The following is a 21,849-nucleotide window of genomic DNA, read 5'->3' on the forward strand; positions in this document are numbered from 1 at the left end:
ATTGAATGCGATGAAAAATGTCACAGAATGGAGTTGGCGAAGGAGATGGATGTTTTTTGGGTTGTTTTCTTTTGCTAGGACTGTGCTTCAGGAGCTGGAGCTGCAGCAGCAGCGGGGTCGCTGCTTTCATGCAGAAAGAGAGCTGTGTGAAAGAACTTGGCACAAATTAAACAGTCCTTCCTCCCACAGATCCCAGCGGCATCTGATCAGACTGCAATTGATACCTGCAAGGCAAAGGCTGCGCCACTCGAGGTAGAAAGGCCTCCTCTCTGTCAGTACCTCCATCAGTGGTGCAAAATCATCCCACTCCTCCATTTGTGCATCATCACCCTGTTTCTCATTACCAACATCGTCGTCGTCGTCGTCATCATCTCGATCATCTGCAGTTTCACTACAGTGAGGTTTGTGCTGCAATGTTCAGTTGTTTGGATTCATTTCTTTTTTCTTTTTGCAAAGACTTAGGAGGCTAAATCAACACTCCAAAAAAACACATTAAAAAACAAAAACACACAAAGACAAAAATGTCTAATTTATGCAGATGGGATTGAATGAATGAATTTCACAGGAGACAGGTTCACCTCAAAACAAACAAAGCACAACACAATGCACAGACGAGTGAGCTGTTGATGATTCCAGAGAGGCTGAGAGGGTGGCAGGATTTTATTACAATATTCAAATTAAAATGAGCCTGATAGTGGTGGGAAAGCTCAGCAGCTCCAACAGCTCAGAGGATGAGGAATAATCTTGAGCAGTGCAGGAAGCAGCGCTGTTTAATATGCAGCTTGTCGCACAAAATAAAGAAATACAAACATACAAAAACAGACCGAGCCAGACAGGAGAAGCCTGTGTCTTCCTAGTTAAAGATGATTTTTCTTTTTTTTACCAATTGTACATGACTGAATAATTTCCCCATTATCTTTAATGCAGTCGTATAATTACAATTCACTAGATAGTCCAAAGTAATTTTCCATTCATACTCAAGGTCAAGTTTTGCATTTGCTTGATAGCACAGAAGAAAATTAATTTTTACACATCTACTTTGTGGAATTTTTTAAAAAGTTTATAAATTGAATAAACCTACTGTCTGTCAAGTATAAGACACTGAGCGCCTGTGTCTATCGGTCTGTTTTGGTGAATATCAAGGAAAAAGTTCTTGCATGTTTGATCCGATCTGTTAAATGCATGCACCTTTAGCCACCATAAAAAACTGAACCGTAAAAAGCTAATAATGCACAGTTAATTCTTAATACTGCAGGTAATTACGCACTGACCATAAATAAAGACATTTATACGACTCCACGTGAAATAACCTTAAATCTGTGGTCATGCTACCGTCTCCAACTGACACAGATTTAATGAGTTTTGGGACCAAGGTCTGAAATAAAGAGCTGAAGCCGTATCTCTACGTAAATTTGAAGCAAAGATTGAATTTCTAAAGACATTAGGCAGCCGTTCATAAAACACTGAACATCTTGCTCCAAAAGCAACATAATCCTTTACTGGAAGATTATTAGACAATGTCCTTTATTCAGGTGATTGGGGTGTAAAGTTTTAAAGGGTTTTTATTGTTAACCATTTGCTTTTCAATAAAGATTCTTTAATGTACCCCACCTCTATTACCCATTTCACTGACAGGCGTTTACAGTACACCATTGTTGCTAGATGTTCTCCCTTTTTTGCTGGATAGGCTCTTTTATTGCTTTTGATTATCGCCGACTGACAACTGCGTCTGCACAAACCTTATCTTTTAAAGCATTGTCGCTTTGCTCTCTCTGAATTCTTCCTCTGAACTGCAAATTCTTCTAAGTGCATAGAAACGGCTTGTTTTATGAGCGGTGGGATGACAACTTTAAAAGTAACAGTCAGCTTTCTGCAGATAGTGGTGGAAATAAAAGCTAAAAAAAAAAAAAAAAAACCCACCACAACTGTGTTGTATCCACATAAAGAAAAGTGTGTTACTGCAGTTGTGGAACAAAACAAAGAGGGCAGTGTCTTCCCCTGCACAAACAAAGCTGAAGATTGCAGAGAGAGTCTGGCAGTGGCAGATGGTGGGAAATGAGAACGTTCTGAGTGATGCAGTAAATCTCCCCCCAATAAAGCAAACGGGGCTTGGAAGGGGGAATGAAGGACGGGAGGAAGCAGCCGTCAGTGACAGACAGCCACGGGGTTTGTGCAAGACATTACCGCTGGAGTGAGAAGGAGACAGGGTGTTAACAGTGGGTAGCAAACCTAATTTGATAGACTTTGTTTCCAGCTATACCGTCAAGGCCACAGTCAGTGTTGTGTGAGTGTCGATCCGTCTCGGCTTCAGTTTGTCAAGAGTACACAGAGTTTCTGGAAGCTGAGCCCAACAAGCAAATACACCAAGGGCAAATACGGTACTTCAGTCTTACTTTATATCTACAAGGCCTTCCAGGTTGACATTAACCACGTAGAAATGTGCTGTACGGAAGAGTTGTATAAACATCCCCTGTTCTATTAAGTAATCTCAGTTTGGACTGGCACAGAATAAAGACTTTCCTGTTGAAATCCCCCTGCTGTGAATTTGACCAAATTTGTTTCCAATTAATACTGAAGTGCTAGACTAAATCAAAAAGCTCCCAAAAAGAACAGAATTTCACATGTTGATACCAAGGGATTCTGCCAAGACTCAGATTCCCCTCAATAATACTAAAGTAATATCACTCTATGTCCATGTTAACTAATCTAGAAATCTCACCTCTTATGTCATCCGTGCATTGTGACTAAGCTTTGTTGATCAACCAACATAACATGCATTGGGTCTGGTACATAGAAAGTCAAAGAGGTCATGAAACTTCAAAATTTTCCATTTGAAAAGACTTGCATTGATAAATATTAAGGGGAAGAACACACTTTCTTAAAGGGATAGTTCAACATTTTGGCAAATTGGCCCATTGCCATAATCCCTATAGTCATAGCAGTAGGTTCGTTACCTTTAATTGTCGGTGTGAGCTATTTTTAGAACGGCGGAGGAGGCTAAACAAATTTCTTGGTTTCCCTCATCAGACTCATCAAATACAAAATCCCCAAACTCCAAAACGCTTTCGTGGACAAGTTGTGACCTGCACATTCACCACGCTATGAGATAATATTGGAACGCTACGAAACGTAGCCGTTTTAGAGGTAAATACAGGGTAAATACAGAGTCTGCTTGCTGAAAAACTGTCCCTGAACGCAACGTGCATCAGCGGTTTTGCATGAATTTACCTCCAAAACAACTCTGTCTCATTACGTTCTGTTATTATCTCATAGCGTGGTGATTGTGCAGGTCACAACTTGTCCACCAGAGCGTTTTGGAGTTGTTGGATTGTGTATTTGATGAGTTTGTTGAGGGAAACCAAGAAATTCCATGAGCCTCCGTAGCGTAGCTGTTCTAAAAATAGCTTACACCAACAATTAAAGGTAACGAACCTACTGCTATGAGATTATGGCAATGGGCCAATTTGCCAAAATGTTGAACTATCCCTTTAACCCGAGAGTGACCATGTGACCTCAGTCCAATCAGTGATGATGGAAGGAAAGAAAACATCTTTCCTTAGGGCAGGGCTGTGGTTTGGACTGGTAGTCCAGTCATTTTATGAGAAAAGGTTAAACAAATTGCAACAGAAGCAAACTCAACTGATTTTGTATCCTCAGCATGTCCTGAGTGAGGGAAAAAAAAGCCCCGAAGAATCCCATTAGGGGGAAGTTTCGAAAAACACCCAAACATATCCCATTTATATGCATATAAAAAAAAATTCACGTGTATAGGGTAAAATTTTTAACCTTTAGATATCTCCATGAAAATTACTGAGTTGATTACTTACATTAAGACAAACAAAAAATGTATTACAAGTTTTTTGAAATTCTTTGTTTACATGAGCAAATTTGCATAAATTTGCATAAATTCAACCGTTTTGACGGCACATGTATATATGAAGTTGCTGTGGTGGTACCGGCATGGAAATTGGAATGAGTTGACTCCATCGGTCAACCGACAAGTTGACCACTTTAAATTTCAAGATGACTGCAATTTTTCACGACAGCCACATCCTTAGTAGAGCAGGTATGACATGAGCCAACAGTGCATAATCCAATTACGTATGGCTAATTTGCATATATACAACACCTGATCTAAACATTGAGTAGAGCAGGTGAAAATGTCTTGTTCAATCTTGTTAACATATAATATGTTAACAAGATTGAAAAAGACATTTTTTAACTGTAATATGATATTACAGTTAAAAAACTTAAGGAATGGAACCAAAGGCTACCCATGAGCATTAATAGAGACGGAGCATGTCATACCTGCTCTACTAAGGATGTGGCTGTCTTGAAAAATTGCAGTCATCTTGAAATTTAAAATGGTCAACTTGTTGGTTGACCGATGGAGTCAACTTTCATGCCGGTACCACCACAGCAACTTCATATATACATGTGCCGTCAAAACGGTGGAATTTATGCAAATTTATGCAAATTTGCTCATGTTAACAAAGAATTTCAAAAAACTTGTAATACATTTTTTGTTTGTCTTAATGCAAGTTATCAACTCAGTAATTTTCATGGAGATATCTAAAGGTTAAAAATTTCACCCTATACACGTGAAATTTTTTTTTTATATGCATATAAATGGGATATGTTTGGGTGTTTTTCTAAACGTTCCCCTAATGGGATTCTTCTGGGCTTTTTTTCCCTCACTCAGGACATGCTGAGGATACAAAATCAGTTGAGTTTGCTTCTGTTGCAATTTGTTTAACGTTGATCCCTTTTTTGGCCTAAAATTACTGGACTATGGGGGTTTATATCTGATATGCTACTCGCCCATCCCCCACCCAGACATTATGCATTAAAGGGAACATTTTGGCCACATTGGCGAACAACGTTGGAATTAGAAAGAGATCGGGAGGCGCAGGGTCATCAAATATGGATTTAATTCTAATGGACACTGGGTTGGTAATCTGTTTGTCATTGGCCAAGTCCTTCATTGGCAGTGCAACAACATGATGCACCAAAAGCAACTGAGACCAAACTTCCTCCTGAGTCAAATAAGCTGATTTATTGTTGACAAGAGTTGGAGGCCCCTGGAGGACCAAAGCCAACAGGAGTCTGTCAGTTTGTATACAACAGTCTGTTCATTTTTTCCCCGTATAACGACCCAAACTTAAAGTATCTCTCATGAGAACAGAAAGTCTACAAAGTAAAAGCAGACAAACGTGCCTACACAGAATAAAAAACAAGACATTCAGCCTACAAACCCACCTACCCAACCACCTACACACACCTCCTACACACACACTTATACAATCTCTGCTCCTTTTCGCTTTTTGGATTCGGTGTACTTCACTGACTAAACTTGCCTTCAGTTTTTTCTTTTCCGTTAGGATTTGTGATTTCTCTCTTCTTTTCTAAAAAAGGGCACTTAGCGCGTTTTTTTTTCTTTTCTTTTTCTCAAAGATGCACTTTCAACATGAGCCACCGCTGCAACTTAAAAAACAAAATTTACCCCTTAAGGTTGTACTCAGTATTCATTTTCACGCTCCATTCAGTAATGTCTTGGGGAAAGCAGTCCATTTTTCTGTACTTAATGAATAAGTGATGCATATGGAGTATTGCGGTGCCGTACTGCAGGGCTAAGCCTCCTGTGTCCCGTCTGCCAAAAATGATCAGAGCATGGATCGCCTCCAAATTTTTCTTAAACCTCTCACTGAGCAATCCGCTTTTTTCTCTCGTAATCTGTTTTGTGTCGTACACTTGTTTTGTTTCTCTAGCCCTCTATTCCACCTTCCTCTCAATCCCTCGCTCGCCGTCTTGTCTTGTCTCGTCGTCTCTCCCTTTGTGCCGTCTCTTTCTCTCTAATCAGTTTTTCACACACACACACCCTCCACTTTTGCCTCCCTGTCTCTCTCTCTGCATCTTTAATCCCCTCATCCCCAATCTGTGTGTTTTTCGCTGCTGTCTCCCCTGTTTCCTGACTCATTTTCTGCCTTTGTCCCCCTTTTTCTTTTTTGTCTCACTCATGCTGACTTTTTCTTCCCACAGCTGGAGTGTGATAATTTCATCACAGTCATTCAGAAAGTAAACGACACGTTCATAGTATGTGGGACAAACGCTGGAAGCCCGAGGTGCTGGATGCTGGTAAGAGCTTCTTAAAGAAAACGCTGCGACATTGGAAATGTTACGCCATAGTCTGAATAATATTTAACTCCTCCTCCTGTCAGATTGACCCAATCTGTTCCCTTCCTCCATCCTTCTTTCCTTCCTTCCTTCCTTCCTTCCTTCCTTCCTTCCTTCCTTCCTTCCTTCCTTCCTTCCTTCCTTCCTTTCTCCCTTCCTTCTTTCCACAATCATTTTTCCATTCCTTCCTTCCTTCCTTCTTTCCTTTCGCCCATCCTTCTGCTTCCTCCCTTGACCCAATCTGTTCCTTCCCTCCATTTTTCTTTCTTTCCTTCCTTTTTCCTTTCCTTTCCTTCCGTCCTTCCTTCCTTTGTTCCCTTCGTCCTTACTTCTTCTTCCTTCCTCTTTTGATCTAATTGGCCCAATCTGTTGTCTCTCTCCTCCATCTTTCTTTCCTTCCTTTTCCCTTTCCCTTCCTTCCTTCCTTCCTTCCTTCCTTCCTTCCTTCCTTCCTTCCTTCCTTCCTTCCTTCCTTCCTTCCTTCCTTCCTTCCTTCCTTTTTTCCCTTCATCCTTCCTTCCTTCCTTCCTTCCTTCCTTCCTTCCTTCCTTCCTTCCTTCCTTCCTTCCTTCCTTCTTTCCCTTCATCCTTCCTTCCTTCCTTCTTTCCCTCCTTTTTCCCTTCATCCTTCCTTTCTTCCTTCTTTCCCTTTGTCCTGCCTTCCTTCCTTCCTTCCTTCCTTCTTTCCTTCCTTCCTTCCTTTTTTCCCTTTGTTCTTTCTTCCTTCCTTCCTTCTTTCCCTTCATCCTTCCTTTTTTGGGGTTACTGTAAATCAATATGATTAGCACGTATGTATTTGTTCTAATGTTTCTATGACGCTGTTGATTTATTTATTACCATGCAGGATGTTTGAATATGTGCCTCTATACTGTAGTGATACAATGGCAAAAAAAAGGGGAAGTGGGTCTTTTTTTTCTTCTAGAAAGCTGTAAGATGTATAATGCATAAAGACACAGGGCTGGAATAAACTGGATTCAGAATGCCAGACTTCCTCCTCCGGGCTGAAACGTCTCCTACGCTCCACAGGTAAATGACACAGTGCTGACTGATGTCCAAGGCAGCGGACCGATTGCAGCAGCCTCCGACATCTCACCACCCTACCCCTCCCAGAGGTCCATCAGCCTGCCTGCAGGTAATAAAACGCAGGAAACAAAGTGCATGTCTGTTTGTGGGAGTAGACGACCAAGAGGAAATAACCTGAATCCTCTAAAGGCGTAAAATCTTACAATAGACCAGAACGGCATTTTTATGCAAATGAGAATGACTGATGCATCTTGGGTAATTTAGGGGCAGCGCCCGGCATCCCTCCATTGAAAAGTTCAGCCTAACTGGCTTGGCAAACTAACTAACAAAAAGTTGGCTATTAACAGGCTATTTACAGACAACACTTAGCCAAAACCTACCCGGTGATTCAACCAAATACGTGTAGATGTCTGGGTAAGACATTTCTGGCCACTGTGTGGAGTCATTGATCATTGTGGGAGGCTAAATGAGCATATACCGGTAGATTAATTAATTGTAATTTTTCAAGATAGCGTGAACGGTGGGTTTCAAAGAGGGTGTCAAAATAGTTATGAGACATAGTGCTACAAAAGAAACAAAAAATAAAACATTCAAATTGATTGTTAGTTAGTCTACGCTCCATCAAAACACAAAAAGCCACTGAGTGCAATTTAAAAATGCCATGTGCTGCCCCTAAATTACCCAGGATGCATCAGTCATTCTCATTTGCATAAAAATGCCGCTCTGGTCTATGCCCATGACCAGCGGTGTGAGTCCTACAGTATAATGCTGCGTTCAAGACAACTCGGAAGTCGGAAAAAAATGAGCTCCGAGTTGTGAAAAATGAATTGAACGGCGTCGAACTCGGAAATTACAGGTCGGAAATTCGGGTATCATATCAGAGCTCCGACTTTCCGACTTGACGTCACGACAAAAACATCAAAACATGGCAGCCCTCGTCTTAAACGGTTAGAATTTAGACATTTTAAGTTATTTGTTGAGGTTTGAATGCATATTTATGTGTATTATTGCAGTAGCCTATATGAAATATGTTTATATTAAGCTGTGATTGTTGTATGTTGTGAAATTGTGGTCCTCGTATGTGACGGAAATAACGTTCAACTGTCATCAAGTCTATAACATTATATGTGCGCTCATCTGCGGCGTCTCCTCTCCTCCAAAATAAACATAATTTACTGCTGCATTTATTTTTCGTATTCAGCTATGAGCCACAATATGCCAAACTTCCTTCAGGTATCCATGTTTTTTTTCTTCCGAGTTCCTGCAGCGTGAACGCAATGATGTCGGAAGTCGGAAATTTCCAAGTTGGGAATTCTGACCTCCGAGTTGTTTTGAACGCAGCATTAGGCTCCGTGTGTAGACAATCGTTGCCGCCACTAGATGTGGAACTACAGCAGCGGCATCTCAGACCGAAACAAACGAGTCGCCAATTAACCACGACCCCCGATTGGTTCCCTTCGCTTCATGTCTTTGGTCAGTGAGGTGTTACAAAGCTCAGTCAAAGCAGCAACTAAACACACAACAAGGATCTACCCACAACAATTAGTCCGATGCTCACGCTGCATTCGCCAATTGAAATTGCAATCAAAACTCTGGTGTTGATACAAAAAGAACTTAGGGATCATGTTTTGGGGAGACATTGTAGTTTGGGTTGATAGAGCTAACTCATCAATGTTCTACTCACTGTCATGCCAAGGAAGGGTTTGGAGAACTTTCAGAGTCATCAAAACTCTTTAGGAGTTCCAAAGGGGGCAATGGATTTTCATATAATGGCGGCGGATGGAGTTAACTTTTGAATGGTCCAAAACACACACTATGAAACATCCAGATACCTCCATACTGCTCGTCTGCACTGACCCAAGTGTCCTGAAGCCGCCACATGGAAAAGTTGTTGGGAAAAAATGAATGTGATTTCTGTTTTTAGCCTTGTTGTAGCGGCTGCGCGATTTGCTGCGAGATGTGTCTTCCGTGTTTACATCAAACATCCAGTGGTTTTACAACGATGAACGAACATCTTGCAGCAGATCTCGCGCATGTGCACAAACATCAACACAGCCACTGGGGGCTGCTGCTACAACAAGGATAAAAACAGAGATCAAATCAATTTTTTCCAACAACTTTTTCATGTGGCGGCTTCAGGACACTTGGGTCAGTACAGACGAGCAGTATGGAGGTATCTGGATGTTTCATAGTGTGTGTTATGGACTCTATTCGCCGCCATTATATGAAAATCCGTTGCCAGCTGGACCCCTAACTCCAAAAGAGTTTTTATAACTCAGAAAGTTCTCCAAACCCTTCCTGAGCATGACAGTGAGTAGAAAATTGGTGAATTATTGATTTTGAGTGAAGTTTCCCTTTAAGGGTCACTATTGTTAATAAAGTAGCTCTAACAACCCAAACTACAATATCTCCCCAAAACATGATCCCTAAGTTCTTTTTGTATCGACACCTAACCAAACTTTAACCATAGTGGTGCCATTCTAGCAGCAACAATGCCACCAATGATTCGTTGGTCTTTGAAGGCACCAACAACAAACAACGTCCTACAGATATGACATCAGACGAGATAACCTTTACCACAAAGCATTTATGAATCACTTCTAACTTTATTCCATTCATTTTTGCATTCATGTTGCTTTTCATTGAACAACGGCACAAAAGTTTGCAGTCATGAAAAGCTGGGATAATGATGATAATGCCCGGTTAGAACCACTTTCCACCTTTGAATCAGCGTAATTGTCACATAAAGAGGCAGTGGATGAGGTAATTGGGGACAATCAAAGGCTGAAGTAGTCTCACTGAGTTCCATTTCAAAAGGCTTCACCTTGTTTCAGGTGTCACCTGCTCAGATTTCTTATTTTGGAACAAAGACACCTTCAGCTCTTTATATTAACTTTGCTCATTTGTGTCGAGCGACTCTTGTGAGCGTCGGGCTCCCAGGAGCGATCTGTCTCATATTATCACTCTCTATTCATAACATGCAAATGAGTGAAGGCTTTTATCTAAAGTACCTGACAATAATTTTAAGAGTCATTCCTCTGCAAGATTTAAGATTTAATAAATGATGTTGTGTTGTGCCAATTTATGGACTTTACCTATAGGACCTCTTGATCTTAGGTGCTTTTTTTGTCTTGTACCTGGGTAAATACTGAATTTGTGGACAAAATTGCCTCAGTGGTTTAAATTTGTGCGTCACATTTGGCATTTCAGCATCAGAGCAGCTGACTCTGTTATGGCCTTCAGCATGTATTTGTGTTTGAATGCGCAAGCACTTGGTTTTTATTAAGTATCTCTTGAAATCGTCTTTTACAGTGATGGCGTTTTTGCATTTCTTTCACCTCTGGACAGCACTTTTTGCTTTGGCTGGAAAACAGCCTTTAAATAAAATCATAATTAGTATTATTATAATTATTTATAACCACGTATCAGGTCCTTCAACCCTGAAGAACCATCCAGGTTGTGTTATTCAACCCTCTCTAATGACCCTTCTCCTGAAATAGCGGCCCTATACGGCGGCACATACCGGACCTTGGTTGTCGTGGTTACAATACAATTATAAGCCAGAGTGGTGTATCTATCTCTGTCACCAGGCTTAATTATAATGGCTTGGTTAGGTTTAGAAAAAAAGAAAGAAAAAAGCAAATTAGTTTGAAACAAGTATACGGCCTTTGTCGTCAATGAAAACAACAAACATGGTTTATTTTGCTTTAATCATTGGAATCGAACACAGCGGACATCGAACATCCTTTGAGGTCCTAATGGTTTTGTTCGTGCTGATGAATCCTTTAAAAGCAGAGCCATGCATCTACTGCCTGTGTGTGTACGCCCTGCAGCTTGTGTTTACCTCCATTACTCCCCTCTGTGTCCAGGTACATAAATATCTCTGGAAACTCAATATCTGGCCTCGGTTCAACGTCCACAGACCCACCACTGATTGTCTGGTGTCCTATACATATCACTGTTTGTGCAGATGTTCATGTTTAGACTACTACAGTACCTTACTGGAAAACACACATACACACACACACTGCAAAAACTCAAAATCTTTCCAAGAATATTTGTCTTATTTCTTGTCAAAATGTCTCATTTCTAGTCAAAACTAATCTCTTTCCACTTTAAATGAGACTCATCACCTAAAAATGAACTTGTTTTTAGATCATTTTCACTTGTTTCAAACCAATTTATACTTGAAATAAGTAGAAAAATCTGCCAGTGAAAGCAGGTTTTTTGTGCTTGTACTAAGAAAGAAAAACTTGCTTCACTATCAGATTTTTCTACTTATTTCAAGTGAAAATAGACTTGAAAGAAGGAAAAAACCTGCTTTTTAATGTAATGAGTCTTATTTTAAGTAGAATGAGGTTTGTTTTGACTAGAAATGAGACAAATATTCTTGGTAATATTTTGAGTTTTTGCAGTGCACACACCTTTTATTGCTCAGCTTCTGCAGCTCTGGAGTGAATAAAAGGGCGGATGTTGTGGGTGTGATTCCTAATTGCGCCTAATTATCGAGTGACATCAACTGAACAGAGATGTTTTCCAATCAAAACCTTTTCGTCTTTTCAGTTTCTCTTCACATACTGAGGGATGGATTGAACTGTCTGATTGTTTGTTAGTTAGTGGAAAGTGTCTAATGAAGATGGATTGTTTTGTAGAGAATTAGAGAGAGGTTAGTTCGCGCTGCAGGATCAATTGCCGAAGCAACGGGCCGACCCTTCCTTTTTTTCTCGCACCGTTCTAATAACGATCAGTCCTTAATTAAGACGTTACTTCCACTATTTCAAAAGCTTCCCCTCTGAACCGCTATGGAGAAGGAGCCCAGCGGGGGGTTATAAGAATATGGTGATTGTCGGCTGCTCATTGGTGCAGTCAGCGATTCTGCCTTGATGTCTTCTTCCCCCCCTCGCGCTCCTGCTCCTCCCCTGTTTTTCATCCTGTCTCTTGCTGCCTTTTTTTTTTTTTTCTATCTCCACTCTCTCTCCTCTCCTCTCCTCTGTGTTTAATGTTCTCTCTGTGTGTCTTCTCCTCCAGCAGCTTCAGTCAATCCCCCTCCCGTGTCGCTCCGATCGCTCCCTCTCCTTCTGAACCTTGTACCCATCCATCACGCTGACTGTCTGTCTGCCTCCCTTTTTTTTGCTCACAGTTCACACCCCTTTCCTCTTTCTTCTCCCCTCTCTCTGTCTCAGATGGGAATCTGTATTCCGCCATGTCGTCGGCGCGAGGTCACGCCGGCTCGATCCGGCGAACGTTTGGCACCCAGAAGCTCCTGAAGTCGGAGAACATTTGGCTGCAGAGTGAGTAGGAGGAAAGGGAGTCATGCAGAAACCGTATACAGGTTTAGACTAATGAACATGGAGATGGTGGGTGGTACTCGCTCTGTAAATCATCTACTATCACTCCCATGGGGAAAACTAACATGTTGGTGCGTTCACTGTCAGTTCTCATGGTTTGAGTCGTATTATTTACAGCAGTAAAATGCAAATCAGGGAGATGAAATTGTTGAAACTTGTATTCAATCTCACAATATCCTCTATTTACAGAATAATAATATCAGCTGTATCTGCAAATAAGACAATAGACTGTAATCATGAAATAAGACAACACTCGAAGATGATACATACTGATGATGCTAAATTGTAAACGGAGAATATTTCAGTGAACATTTTACATCTCATCATCATGCAGATCCACAGTTTGCCGGCGCTGCCATCATCCCGTCTCCACAGAAGTACAAGGAGGAGATCTACTTCTTCTTCAGCGAGTTCAACAAGACGGCCAGAGAGGACGAGGAGCCGTACAGGGCGCGCATCGGTCGAATCTGCACAGTAAAACCCCCCCCCCCAAAAAAATCACATTATAGATGGTTGTGTTTGTGGAAATGTGGTGAAAACCCAGCGCTCTCGCTATACTTCTCCTCTCACTGCACATATCTGTACATAGATGGGTTCTGAGCAGCGCGATCAAAGTGATTTCTGAGATTGTTTCATCTGAATAATTTCGTGAAGCTTGGAGATTTTGTTTCAAAAAGAAAAACCACTGGTTTTAAGTGAATTACTAATGAAACGACCCTAAAGGATTGAAGGCTTCAAAGTTGGAACAAACCCCATCAGATGCAGAGGGTTTTTCTGGAGCCACTGAGAGTTTCCTGTTTCTGCTTTTCGCTGTTTTTTATACACTGCACAATAAATCACACTTAAGTATGAAGGATTTAGAAACATCCCTCCTCCTCTTCACTGTCTGGGGAATCAGCATTTTTATTTTCTTAACACTCTCCAATCAGTGATGTCAGAGCAGGTGTTTCCTAATCAGCTGTAAGGCCAAACACCGGCTGCTCTCTCCTGGATGTAAAAGATAAAGCTGTTGGAAGATTACAACATTTGGTAACACTTTACTTGATGCCTATAACACATTATAACCATACTTAAAATGAGGTATAATGCAGTTATAGCACTGTATAACTATAGCTATAAACACTCATAAATGATCATTATGCTTCATAACAATAATCATAACACACTATAAAGCATTTTATCATGACTTATAAGGCCAGGTTTTGTAATAGGTTATAATTGTTAGTAACTCACTGACAATGACCACATCGATAATACATTATAAATATAGTTATAATGTATTATAACTGGCTTATAAACGTGTATAACTATCATTATAAACACTCATTAATTATCATAAGACATTATAACAATAAGCTAAGACCTAATAGAGCATTTTATAATGGCTTATAAGGTCAAGTATTATAGAGTTATAATGCTCTATAATGTGTTATGCTAATTGTTATAAAGTCTTATGTGATTTATGAGTGTTTATAATGATAGTTATACATGTTTATAAGACAATTGTAACATTATAACTATATTTATGATGCATTATAAATGTGGGCATTGTCAGCGAGTTACTAACAATTATAACATATTATAATACCTGGCCTCATAAGTCATGATAAAATGCTTTATAGTGGTTATGATGATTGTTATAAAGCATTATGATCATTTATGAGTGTTTATAACTATAGTTATACAGTGCTATAACTATATTATACCTCATTATAAGTATGGTTATAATGTGTTATAGAGATAGGCGTCAAGTAAAGTGTTACCCAACATTTTGTCTCACACTTCTTGCTATGACAGATTTGGAGTAGCTATAGCAACCTGTCTGTGACTAGTTTTATGTTGCAGAGCACCTGTAACAAAGCCACATAAGCTGAACACATATGCTGAAATAATCTACAGACATCTTGGACCATATTCTGTGTTGAAAGCTTTTTAAATGTCAGACTATTCCCAGTGAGAGATAGAGGGAGTGTCGATATCCTGAGTCGGAGGGGGCATGCAGGGTGGTGCTTTTACCTTTTTGAAGGGAAAACAAAGAGATTTTGTCGTCAGAGCTGTTGTGTGTTATCTCCAGGTGGATGAAGGGGGCATTAAACCCGTGCTGCCGGACTCGTGGACCACCTTCATGAAGGCCCGGATCATGTGCGGCACGGTCAACACTCAGCAGCAGTACAACAACCTGAAGCAGGCTGTGGTGCTGACGGCGCAGGACAAGAGGGGCGTCTTGTACGGACTGTTCAACAACGCCTGGTGAGTCCACGGCTGTTCTCACACTGGGATCTGATCATACTGTACTCGGATCCTCGGCTCACAGTGTGAAACCACCATGAACCTCTGTAGCATCAGTTTCTGCTGGAGTAAGAATCCAGAGAATAATGTTGGATAACACTTTATAATAAGTACACACTATTAAGCATTAGTTAAGCATTAATAAAAACTGAATTCTTCATTTATAACATGAATACTCATTAGTATGTAGTTTATAAACACAGTTAGTGCTGATCAATGATGAGTAAAACATGTTTAACTGTGTTTATAAACTACATACTAATGAGTATTCATGTGTTTGATGAAGAATTCAGTATTTAATGCTTAACTAATGCTTAAGTGTACTTATTATAAAGTGTTACCTAATGTTGTGCAACAAAACATAATAATGTAATACATTTTTCCCTCATGATGTAATAACACCGCATTTTGTAATAAAATTCTTGAACCCAATATGTTATAAACTTTGCTGCATTTTGTAATAAGTTGTTACATAATTCACCGGGTTATTACAAAATGCAGGTGTTGCACTTTTTTAATAAAAAAATTTAATAATTTGGTGCAATATGTAACAAATTATTACAAAATGTGACAAAGTTTATTACATATTGCATTCAAGAATTGTATTACATAATGTGGCGCTACACACCTAAAGAAGTATTGATCACAAAGTCCTGCTAAATGCATGACTTGTCATGTAATGACATGTCATGTCAATAAACTTTATTTATAGAGCACTTATCAAACAAATGTACAAAGTTCTTAACAGAGAAAAATGAGGATGACTGAGTTTGAGTTTACACAGACAGTTAAAACAAGGAGATAAAATCACAGAGGATAAAATAACAAAAAATCAAATGACAATAAAAGCAGCAGGGCTGGGTAGAAGCAAACAGATAAAACAGAGGAAATCAGTTGGTCAGATGAAATCAGGAAAACAAACAAACAAACAAAAGAAAATGTGTTTTAAGTAAAGACTTAAAAGACGATACTAACTCCGACCACCTTATTTCCTTTTATTATTTACAAGAACAACAGACGCGAGCTCTGTCGTGCAGCATCTGAAGCTCCCGTTTATGATGCAAGCTTTCCGGTCATCCTGCAACCTCACGTCTCCCTGGCAGGTTGCCAGTTGTGCAGCTGCTTTCACTGCAAAAACAAGATATAGATATAAGAACGAAGAAATCCAGAAGTATTGACTATATACTTTCATGTGACCAGTTTACAGCGCTTTCCATTTCCTGCAAATCCTCACCACCACTATTAAACCACAGAGACGACGTACAAACAACAGACTCGGTCTAATCCTCTGGCCCTGCTGTGTGTGGGTGGGCAGTTATGCAGAGAGCTGTGCAGGGGTACTTGGGGGGAGCAGACGGTAGATGCCTATAAATGTTTGCTTGGTCACAGATCTGACAAAATTCGATTTCAGTTAAATGATCTGTGTTGAGCTGCGGTCGCCGCCGGCTACAGAACACCAGACTGAAACCTGAATCCGTCGGCAGACACACACACAAAACCACCTTAAGGTTAAAAATTAGCACATTTTCTTTCTGTGTCACCTAAAAAACAAAAGTGGTATAGCTACGACCGGAGGAGGAGGAGGAGGAGGAGGAGGAGGAGGAGGAAGAGAGGATCTACAGCTGAAAAACAATTGGCCCCACAGCATCCTTTCTTTTTCTTGTGAATTCCGTGACGGGATTTTCACATGAGACAAAAGAAAAACCTCTTTACTTTAACGAGGCACAAATGCAAGACCCATGCAACTGGTATCAGGGGAGGTCGAGCAGACATTGCTTCATACTAATGGTGTGGTGTGTGTGTGTGTGTGTGTGTGTGTGTGTGTGTGTGTGTGTGTGTGTGTGTGTTTCAGCCTCTCACTGAACCCCAGCTCTTTGTGTTATTCCGCCCTTTGTCTCGTCTCGTCTCCGTACATTTATCTCAGACTCACAAAGTGCCAAGTTACAGTACCTGGCCATTCCCGCCTCCGTGTGCTGCGTTCACTGAACCGACAACATGCTAGTCAAGATTTTCTATCTGCTCCCACCGCATTTCCCTCATAATAACTTTCTCCTGCTTTTTTTGTGGTGGGTGTATGAATGAATGAATGAATTTTTATTTTTGTGTCATGCCAACACCGTGGCCCATTCCATATGGGATTACAAGACACATTTAAAGGGACAACGAGGAGTTTCTCCAGCGGCAGAACGAAAAATTCCACGACAATAAAAAAGTCTCATATTAATGTGGATGAATCTCCGCTACCCACACTTGTTAATGGGCCCATTTTCGATAAATATATCGTTTTGTCTCTATCGTTATTTTGTTATTATTAGTGGTGGCGGAAATGCTGGTCAAGCCGACCAGGGTTTCCTTACTTTCGGTTTCGTGGCGAGTCATGAGAATAACACCGCCGAATCGCCGTTAATGGTCGGAACTACGACGGTACGTGATCGTCTTCCAACCTCTGACTTTAACTCTTGATGAATGAAAACATGAGTCTGTCTTGCGCCGGTCAAAGAATTTCACGGTGCGCACGGAGGCTCATAAATGTAGTGTGAAAACACTTCGCTTTTCCAAAACTCCTCGTTGTCCCTTTAATGACAAATACAAAAAAACACAGACTAGACAGTCCTTCCTGTTGGTGTTACCTGCCACACAGGTGTGACACATAAATAAACAATTTAAGATTACTTTCAGTATTCATCTGTGTATCGCTCTTCGTCTCATTGCCCTGGCCTTTTCAAGAAATAAAGGAAATGCAAAAATATTCAACTGAAAAAGAAGTTTTAGCTTCTCAGCTAGCCTAGAAATCTAGACGCACCCTAGCGGCAGCAAATCTCTTTGCTCCGTAGGTGGGTCTAGAAACGAGCCATAGGAACTTTTTGAGTCTCGAACACCGTTTGTGTTCACCAATCACAGCGCTCTATCTGTTTAGAGAGTCGTTGGGCGGCTTAACACGATGACGACATACATTTTAATTGGCTTGTCAGGTTAACGTCATCCTGCTCTTTGCTCTGATTGGTCGTATCGCTACCCTATTGGTGCAGAGGCAGTTTGAAAGACAGCCTTCATCCCGCCCCCTGGATTGAGCCGAGGTCTACCGGTCTTTGCCAGACTATATTCAATTCAATTTAATTCAATTCAATTCAATATACTTTAATTGTCCCCGTAGGGAAATTCGTCGTGGACTTCACTGGTGGTCCGCAGTTTAAAAATAAAACAATCAAACAAACAAACAAACAAACAATAAAAGTTGCCAGACTATACATTTTAATGATATCTCAGCATCGTCTAACCACACAAATTTGTTATTTGGATCTACCTTACTAAACAGTTTTTGTCTTACAGAGTCATAGAAAGGACAGTAGAACACAACATGAATTTCATTCTCCACCTCTTGGATGTCACATAAATTACAAATTCTATCGTCTTCTGCTGTGCCAACATATCTGCCTGTCTCAATATGAAGACCAAGAATACCAGCTCTCACAGGGATCTTTTCTTTTTAGACAAATTATACAAAACATAATTTGTGTCCCACTCAAAGATTTTTCTTGCAATGTAATTTACTTGTCTTCTTTGTGCTTTTGTTCAGGGGCAGAACGGTGGTCTGTGCCTACTCCATTGCAGACATTGACAAGGCCTTCTCCAACAGCAGACTGAAGGGCTACAGCAGCCCGTTCAGCGGCAGTCGCCCTGGAATGGTAAGAAAAACCAACATGACTTTATTTTTTGGTCTTTTATTTTTTTTTAATCGCATCAATCTGAGAAAACATGCAATTGCATGAGATGAGTCAGCCGTTATTCCAGAGGAAAAAAGATTGAGGGGCTATTTTTGAAAAGGCACGAGTTAATAAAAGAAAAAGCAATTTTGAGGTTCTTTGTCCAAGGGCGTTTTTTTTATTTTTATTCAAGCCCCCCCCCCCCCCCCAGACTGAATCGATTGCATCACTCCCTTCTCCTCTCAGTGCGCCCCCAAGAACGTGACGGCCGACATCAAGAACCTGGGGGTGATCAGATACTACCCAGAGATTGAGGATGTGATCCAGCCCGTCGGCGTGTCGCCTCTTGACCTCCCCACCGACGACCAGATCACGTACACGGTGGCCGACATCGTCCAGGCCGTCAATGATGAGCACTACAGCGTCCTGTACCTCGGAACAGGTGTGTGTGTGTGTGTGTGTGTGCGTGCATGTGTTAAATACTCCTGTCAGCTGTTTAGATGTCAGTCCATTTTGTCTCGTTGAGGAATTGTCACTCGCCAGTTAACTCCGTCATTTGTCTTTCTGTGAGTTTAAGCTATAAGATGGATCCACAGCACTCACTGGCATGATACAGTATGCAGATTCCCTCATCAAACTCATCAAATACACAATCCAACAACTCCAAAACGCTCTGGTGGACAAGTTGTGACCTGCACATTCACCACGCTATGAGATAATAACACAACGTTACCAGACAGAGTTGTTTTAGAGGGAAATTCATGCAAAACAGCTGATGTGCGTTGCCTTCAGGGACAGTTTTTCATCAAGCAGACTCTGTATTTCCCTCTAAAACAACTCTGTCTGGTAACGTTCTGTTATTATCTCATAGCGTGGTGAATGTGCAGGTCACAACTTGGAAACCAAGAAATCCCATGAGCCTCTGTAGCGTAGCTCTGAGTAGCTCGCGGCTCTGCTCCACCGTTCTAAAAAATAGCTTGCACCAACAATTAAAGGTAACAAACCTACTGCTATGACTATAGGGATTATGGCAATGGGACAATTTGTCAAATTGTTGAACTATCCGCTCCAACTGCCTGGTGTACGCCACAAGTTTGAGTGCAAACAATAACATGATGTACCATGCCTCTTTTTCCGGTCGGTCATCATGGAAACATTGCGCTCTGAGCTGAAAAACAAAACAATGGATAATTTCGCATCTGGTCCGAACCGGTAGAAAAACACCCTTAAAGTGAAATGATAAGAACAATAGTTTGTGTTTGTATTGAGCTGTGTTTACCATTTTAACATTTCATGTTGCTGCCAGCACTTTAAGTTCTGTGCAGTTTGAGAAGTTGTTGAAGCACAGTATAGAGCTTGAATACGTGAAAGTTTGATGTGAAACAGGTTTTTATTTCAGTAGTGAATTTAGCGGTACATGGGTTCTGTTCTTTGGTTCTTATTGTGGTAATCGAATGAGTATCGAGAATCAAAGAATTTCACTGGCATTGGTGTTGACAACTGAAATCCTGATATCGTGACAAGCCTTGTAGTACAGAGCAGAAGAGATGAATTCCACTCCTGTGAGTCACACATTATCCATCAAGGTTACACTTCTGTGTTTGCTGAGATAGACAGACTACAGTACAATGCGATTTCAAAGAACAATTCAGTCAGGACTGGTCAATAATCTTGAATGCTTACTAATACAAATTTCTCTTACATTTCCCCCTTTGAGCATTCTTTCTGTGCTCACAAATGAGCATCAATCATTGACCATGAAACTTTACCTTTATATGTGAAAGGGAAAAGTGAATCATTGTTGGATTATACAGAATCAACCAAAGTCATGTAACTCCATCCCCTCATTAAGGTCGGACATTGGAAGTTAAAATTGCATGACTCAGCGTTTGGTCACGATAAAGCAGAACAGATGTGCATTTAAAAGTGTGTTTTTCCTCTGCTGAGGGTCAGTATCCTGTCAAAGGATTTATTGAAACACACTCGATCAAGGAGAATGGAAGCGGCTTCACACTTGTGTTACTTGTGTTCAATGTGCATTGATGATTCCTCTGTTCTCCTCCGTGGAGAGTGTTTCCATAAATCCTTTTCATGCTGACCCTCGACCAGCAGAGAGAGAGAGAAAAAAAAAAACACCCTGACAATTTGCTGCACCGTGGTTGTTGTGTGTGCAGGAAAAAATATGGAGACACTGACAAACGGTGACCTTGTTGTCTCTGCCAGGGTTGAACGATCTCTGCCTGCATCGTTCCTATTATGTTCTGCAAGAAGCCATCTGCAGAGCCGACAATCTGCTTCCTGTTTACACCGTCTGACACATGTCCGGAGCTCATGAATGGTCACAATGTGGACAACCAACGTAGCCTGAACCAGAGTATACTGATGATAGTATCAGTGTCTTACTGTTTTCCGTATATGAAATATGTGTGCATGCATATGTAATGCATGTGTCATTACACTGTAGACACACGTTATGTAAATATACGTCCATCTGAAATACGAACATCGACATGTTTAACATTGTGGAAGGAATTACTCCGAATATCTCTATTATAGATAGATAGATAGATAGATGGATAGATAGATAGATAGATAGATAGATAGATAGATAGATAGATAGATAGATAGATAGATAGATAGATAGATAGATAGATAGATAGATAGATAGATAGATAGATAGATAGATAGATAGATAGATAGAGACTTTATTAATCCCGAAGGAAATTCAAGGATTGTCATTGCACGAATACAATGAAATTGAGGTAGATGCTCTTCAGATACACTGTTAAAAAGACAAACAACAGAAAAACCAGTAGAATAAAAAGACACAGCAGAGTTAAATTAAAAATATCAACTACTATTATCTATGCAGATTTAAGCTAAAATGATAATGCACAACAGGAATATTGCACAAACAGTATATTGCAGCTGTAGTATAGGTTAATCAAAACTGTTATACATAAATGATATATGTTTGTAACATGTTATACCTCATAAAAACTCATAATACAGATATTTTTTGATGTAAATACACAGATTTGACTGGGGGTATTTCATATGTACGACATTTGAAATATACAGAATGCACTCGTGGTGGTAATATATATTACATGGCAACATCACCACAGGGACATTATATGTCACATATTACATTTCTGTATTATTAAAAATCCTTCCTAACAGGCTGTACTGTATTTGTCGACATCTCCCTCGTGTTTCTGCCCTTGTCGGTTGGTTACTCCGACAATAAGGCTGAATGAAAAGCGGGAAAAATCCTATTCTCAGCAACTGATAAAGACTCTCTGTCTCAA

At 40.4% G+C, this 21,849-nt stretch overlaps 2 protein-coding genes across 2 annotated transcripts in view; both read left to right on the forward strand.

Moving 5' to 3' along the window:
- Nucleotides 1-21,849, forward strand: part of lingo4b (leucine rich repeat and Ig domain containing 4b) — a 363,055-nt gene that overhangs the window by 39,522 nt on the left and 301,684 nt on the right. The gene's annotated exons all lie outside the window — the stretch shown is intronic.
- LOC146972631 (semaphorin-7A) overlaps nucleotides 1-21,849 on the forward strand; it is a 51,179-nt gene that overhangs the window by 12,930 nt on the left and 16,400 nt on the right. Inside the window, exons 3-10 of the mRNA XM_085803040.1 lie at nucleotides 190-252; nucleotides 6,040-6,135; nucleotides 7,201-7,306; nucleotides 12,381-12,488; nucleotides 12,880-13,019; nucleotides 14,620-14,795; nucleotides 18,412-18,520; nucleotides 18,785-18,980. Coding sequence (XP_085659166.1) covers nucleotides 190-252; nucleotides 6,040-6,135; nucleotides 7,201-7,306; nucleotides 12,381-12,488; nucleotides 12,880-13,019; nucleotides 14,620-14,795; nucleotides 18,412-18,520; nucleotides 18,785-18,980 — 994 coding nt within the window. The remainder of the gene's footprint in view (nucleotides 1-189; nucleotides 253-6,039; nucleotides 6,136-7,200; nucleotides 7,307-12,380; nucleotides 12,489-12,879; nucleotides 13,020-14,619; nucleotides 14,796-18,411; nucleotides 18,521-18,784; nucleotides 18,981-21,849) is intronic.

This window comes from Trachurus japonicus, chromosome 16 (genome assembly GCF_045865225.1).
Source record: "Trachurus japonicus isolate A0001 chromosome 16, Traja_1.0".
Lineage (NCBI taxonomy): Eukaryota > Metazoa > Chordata > Actinopteri > Carangiformes > Carangidae > Trachurus > Trachurus japonicus.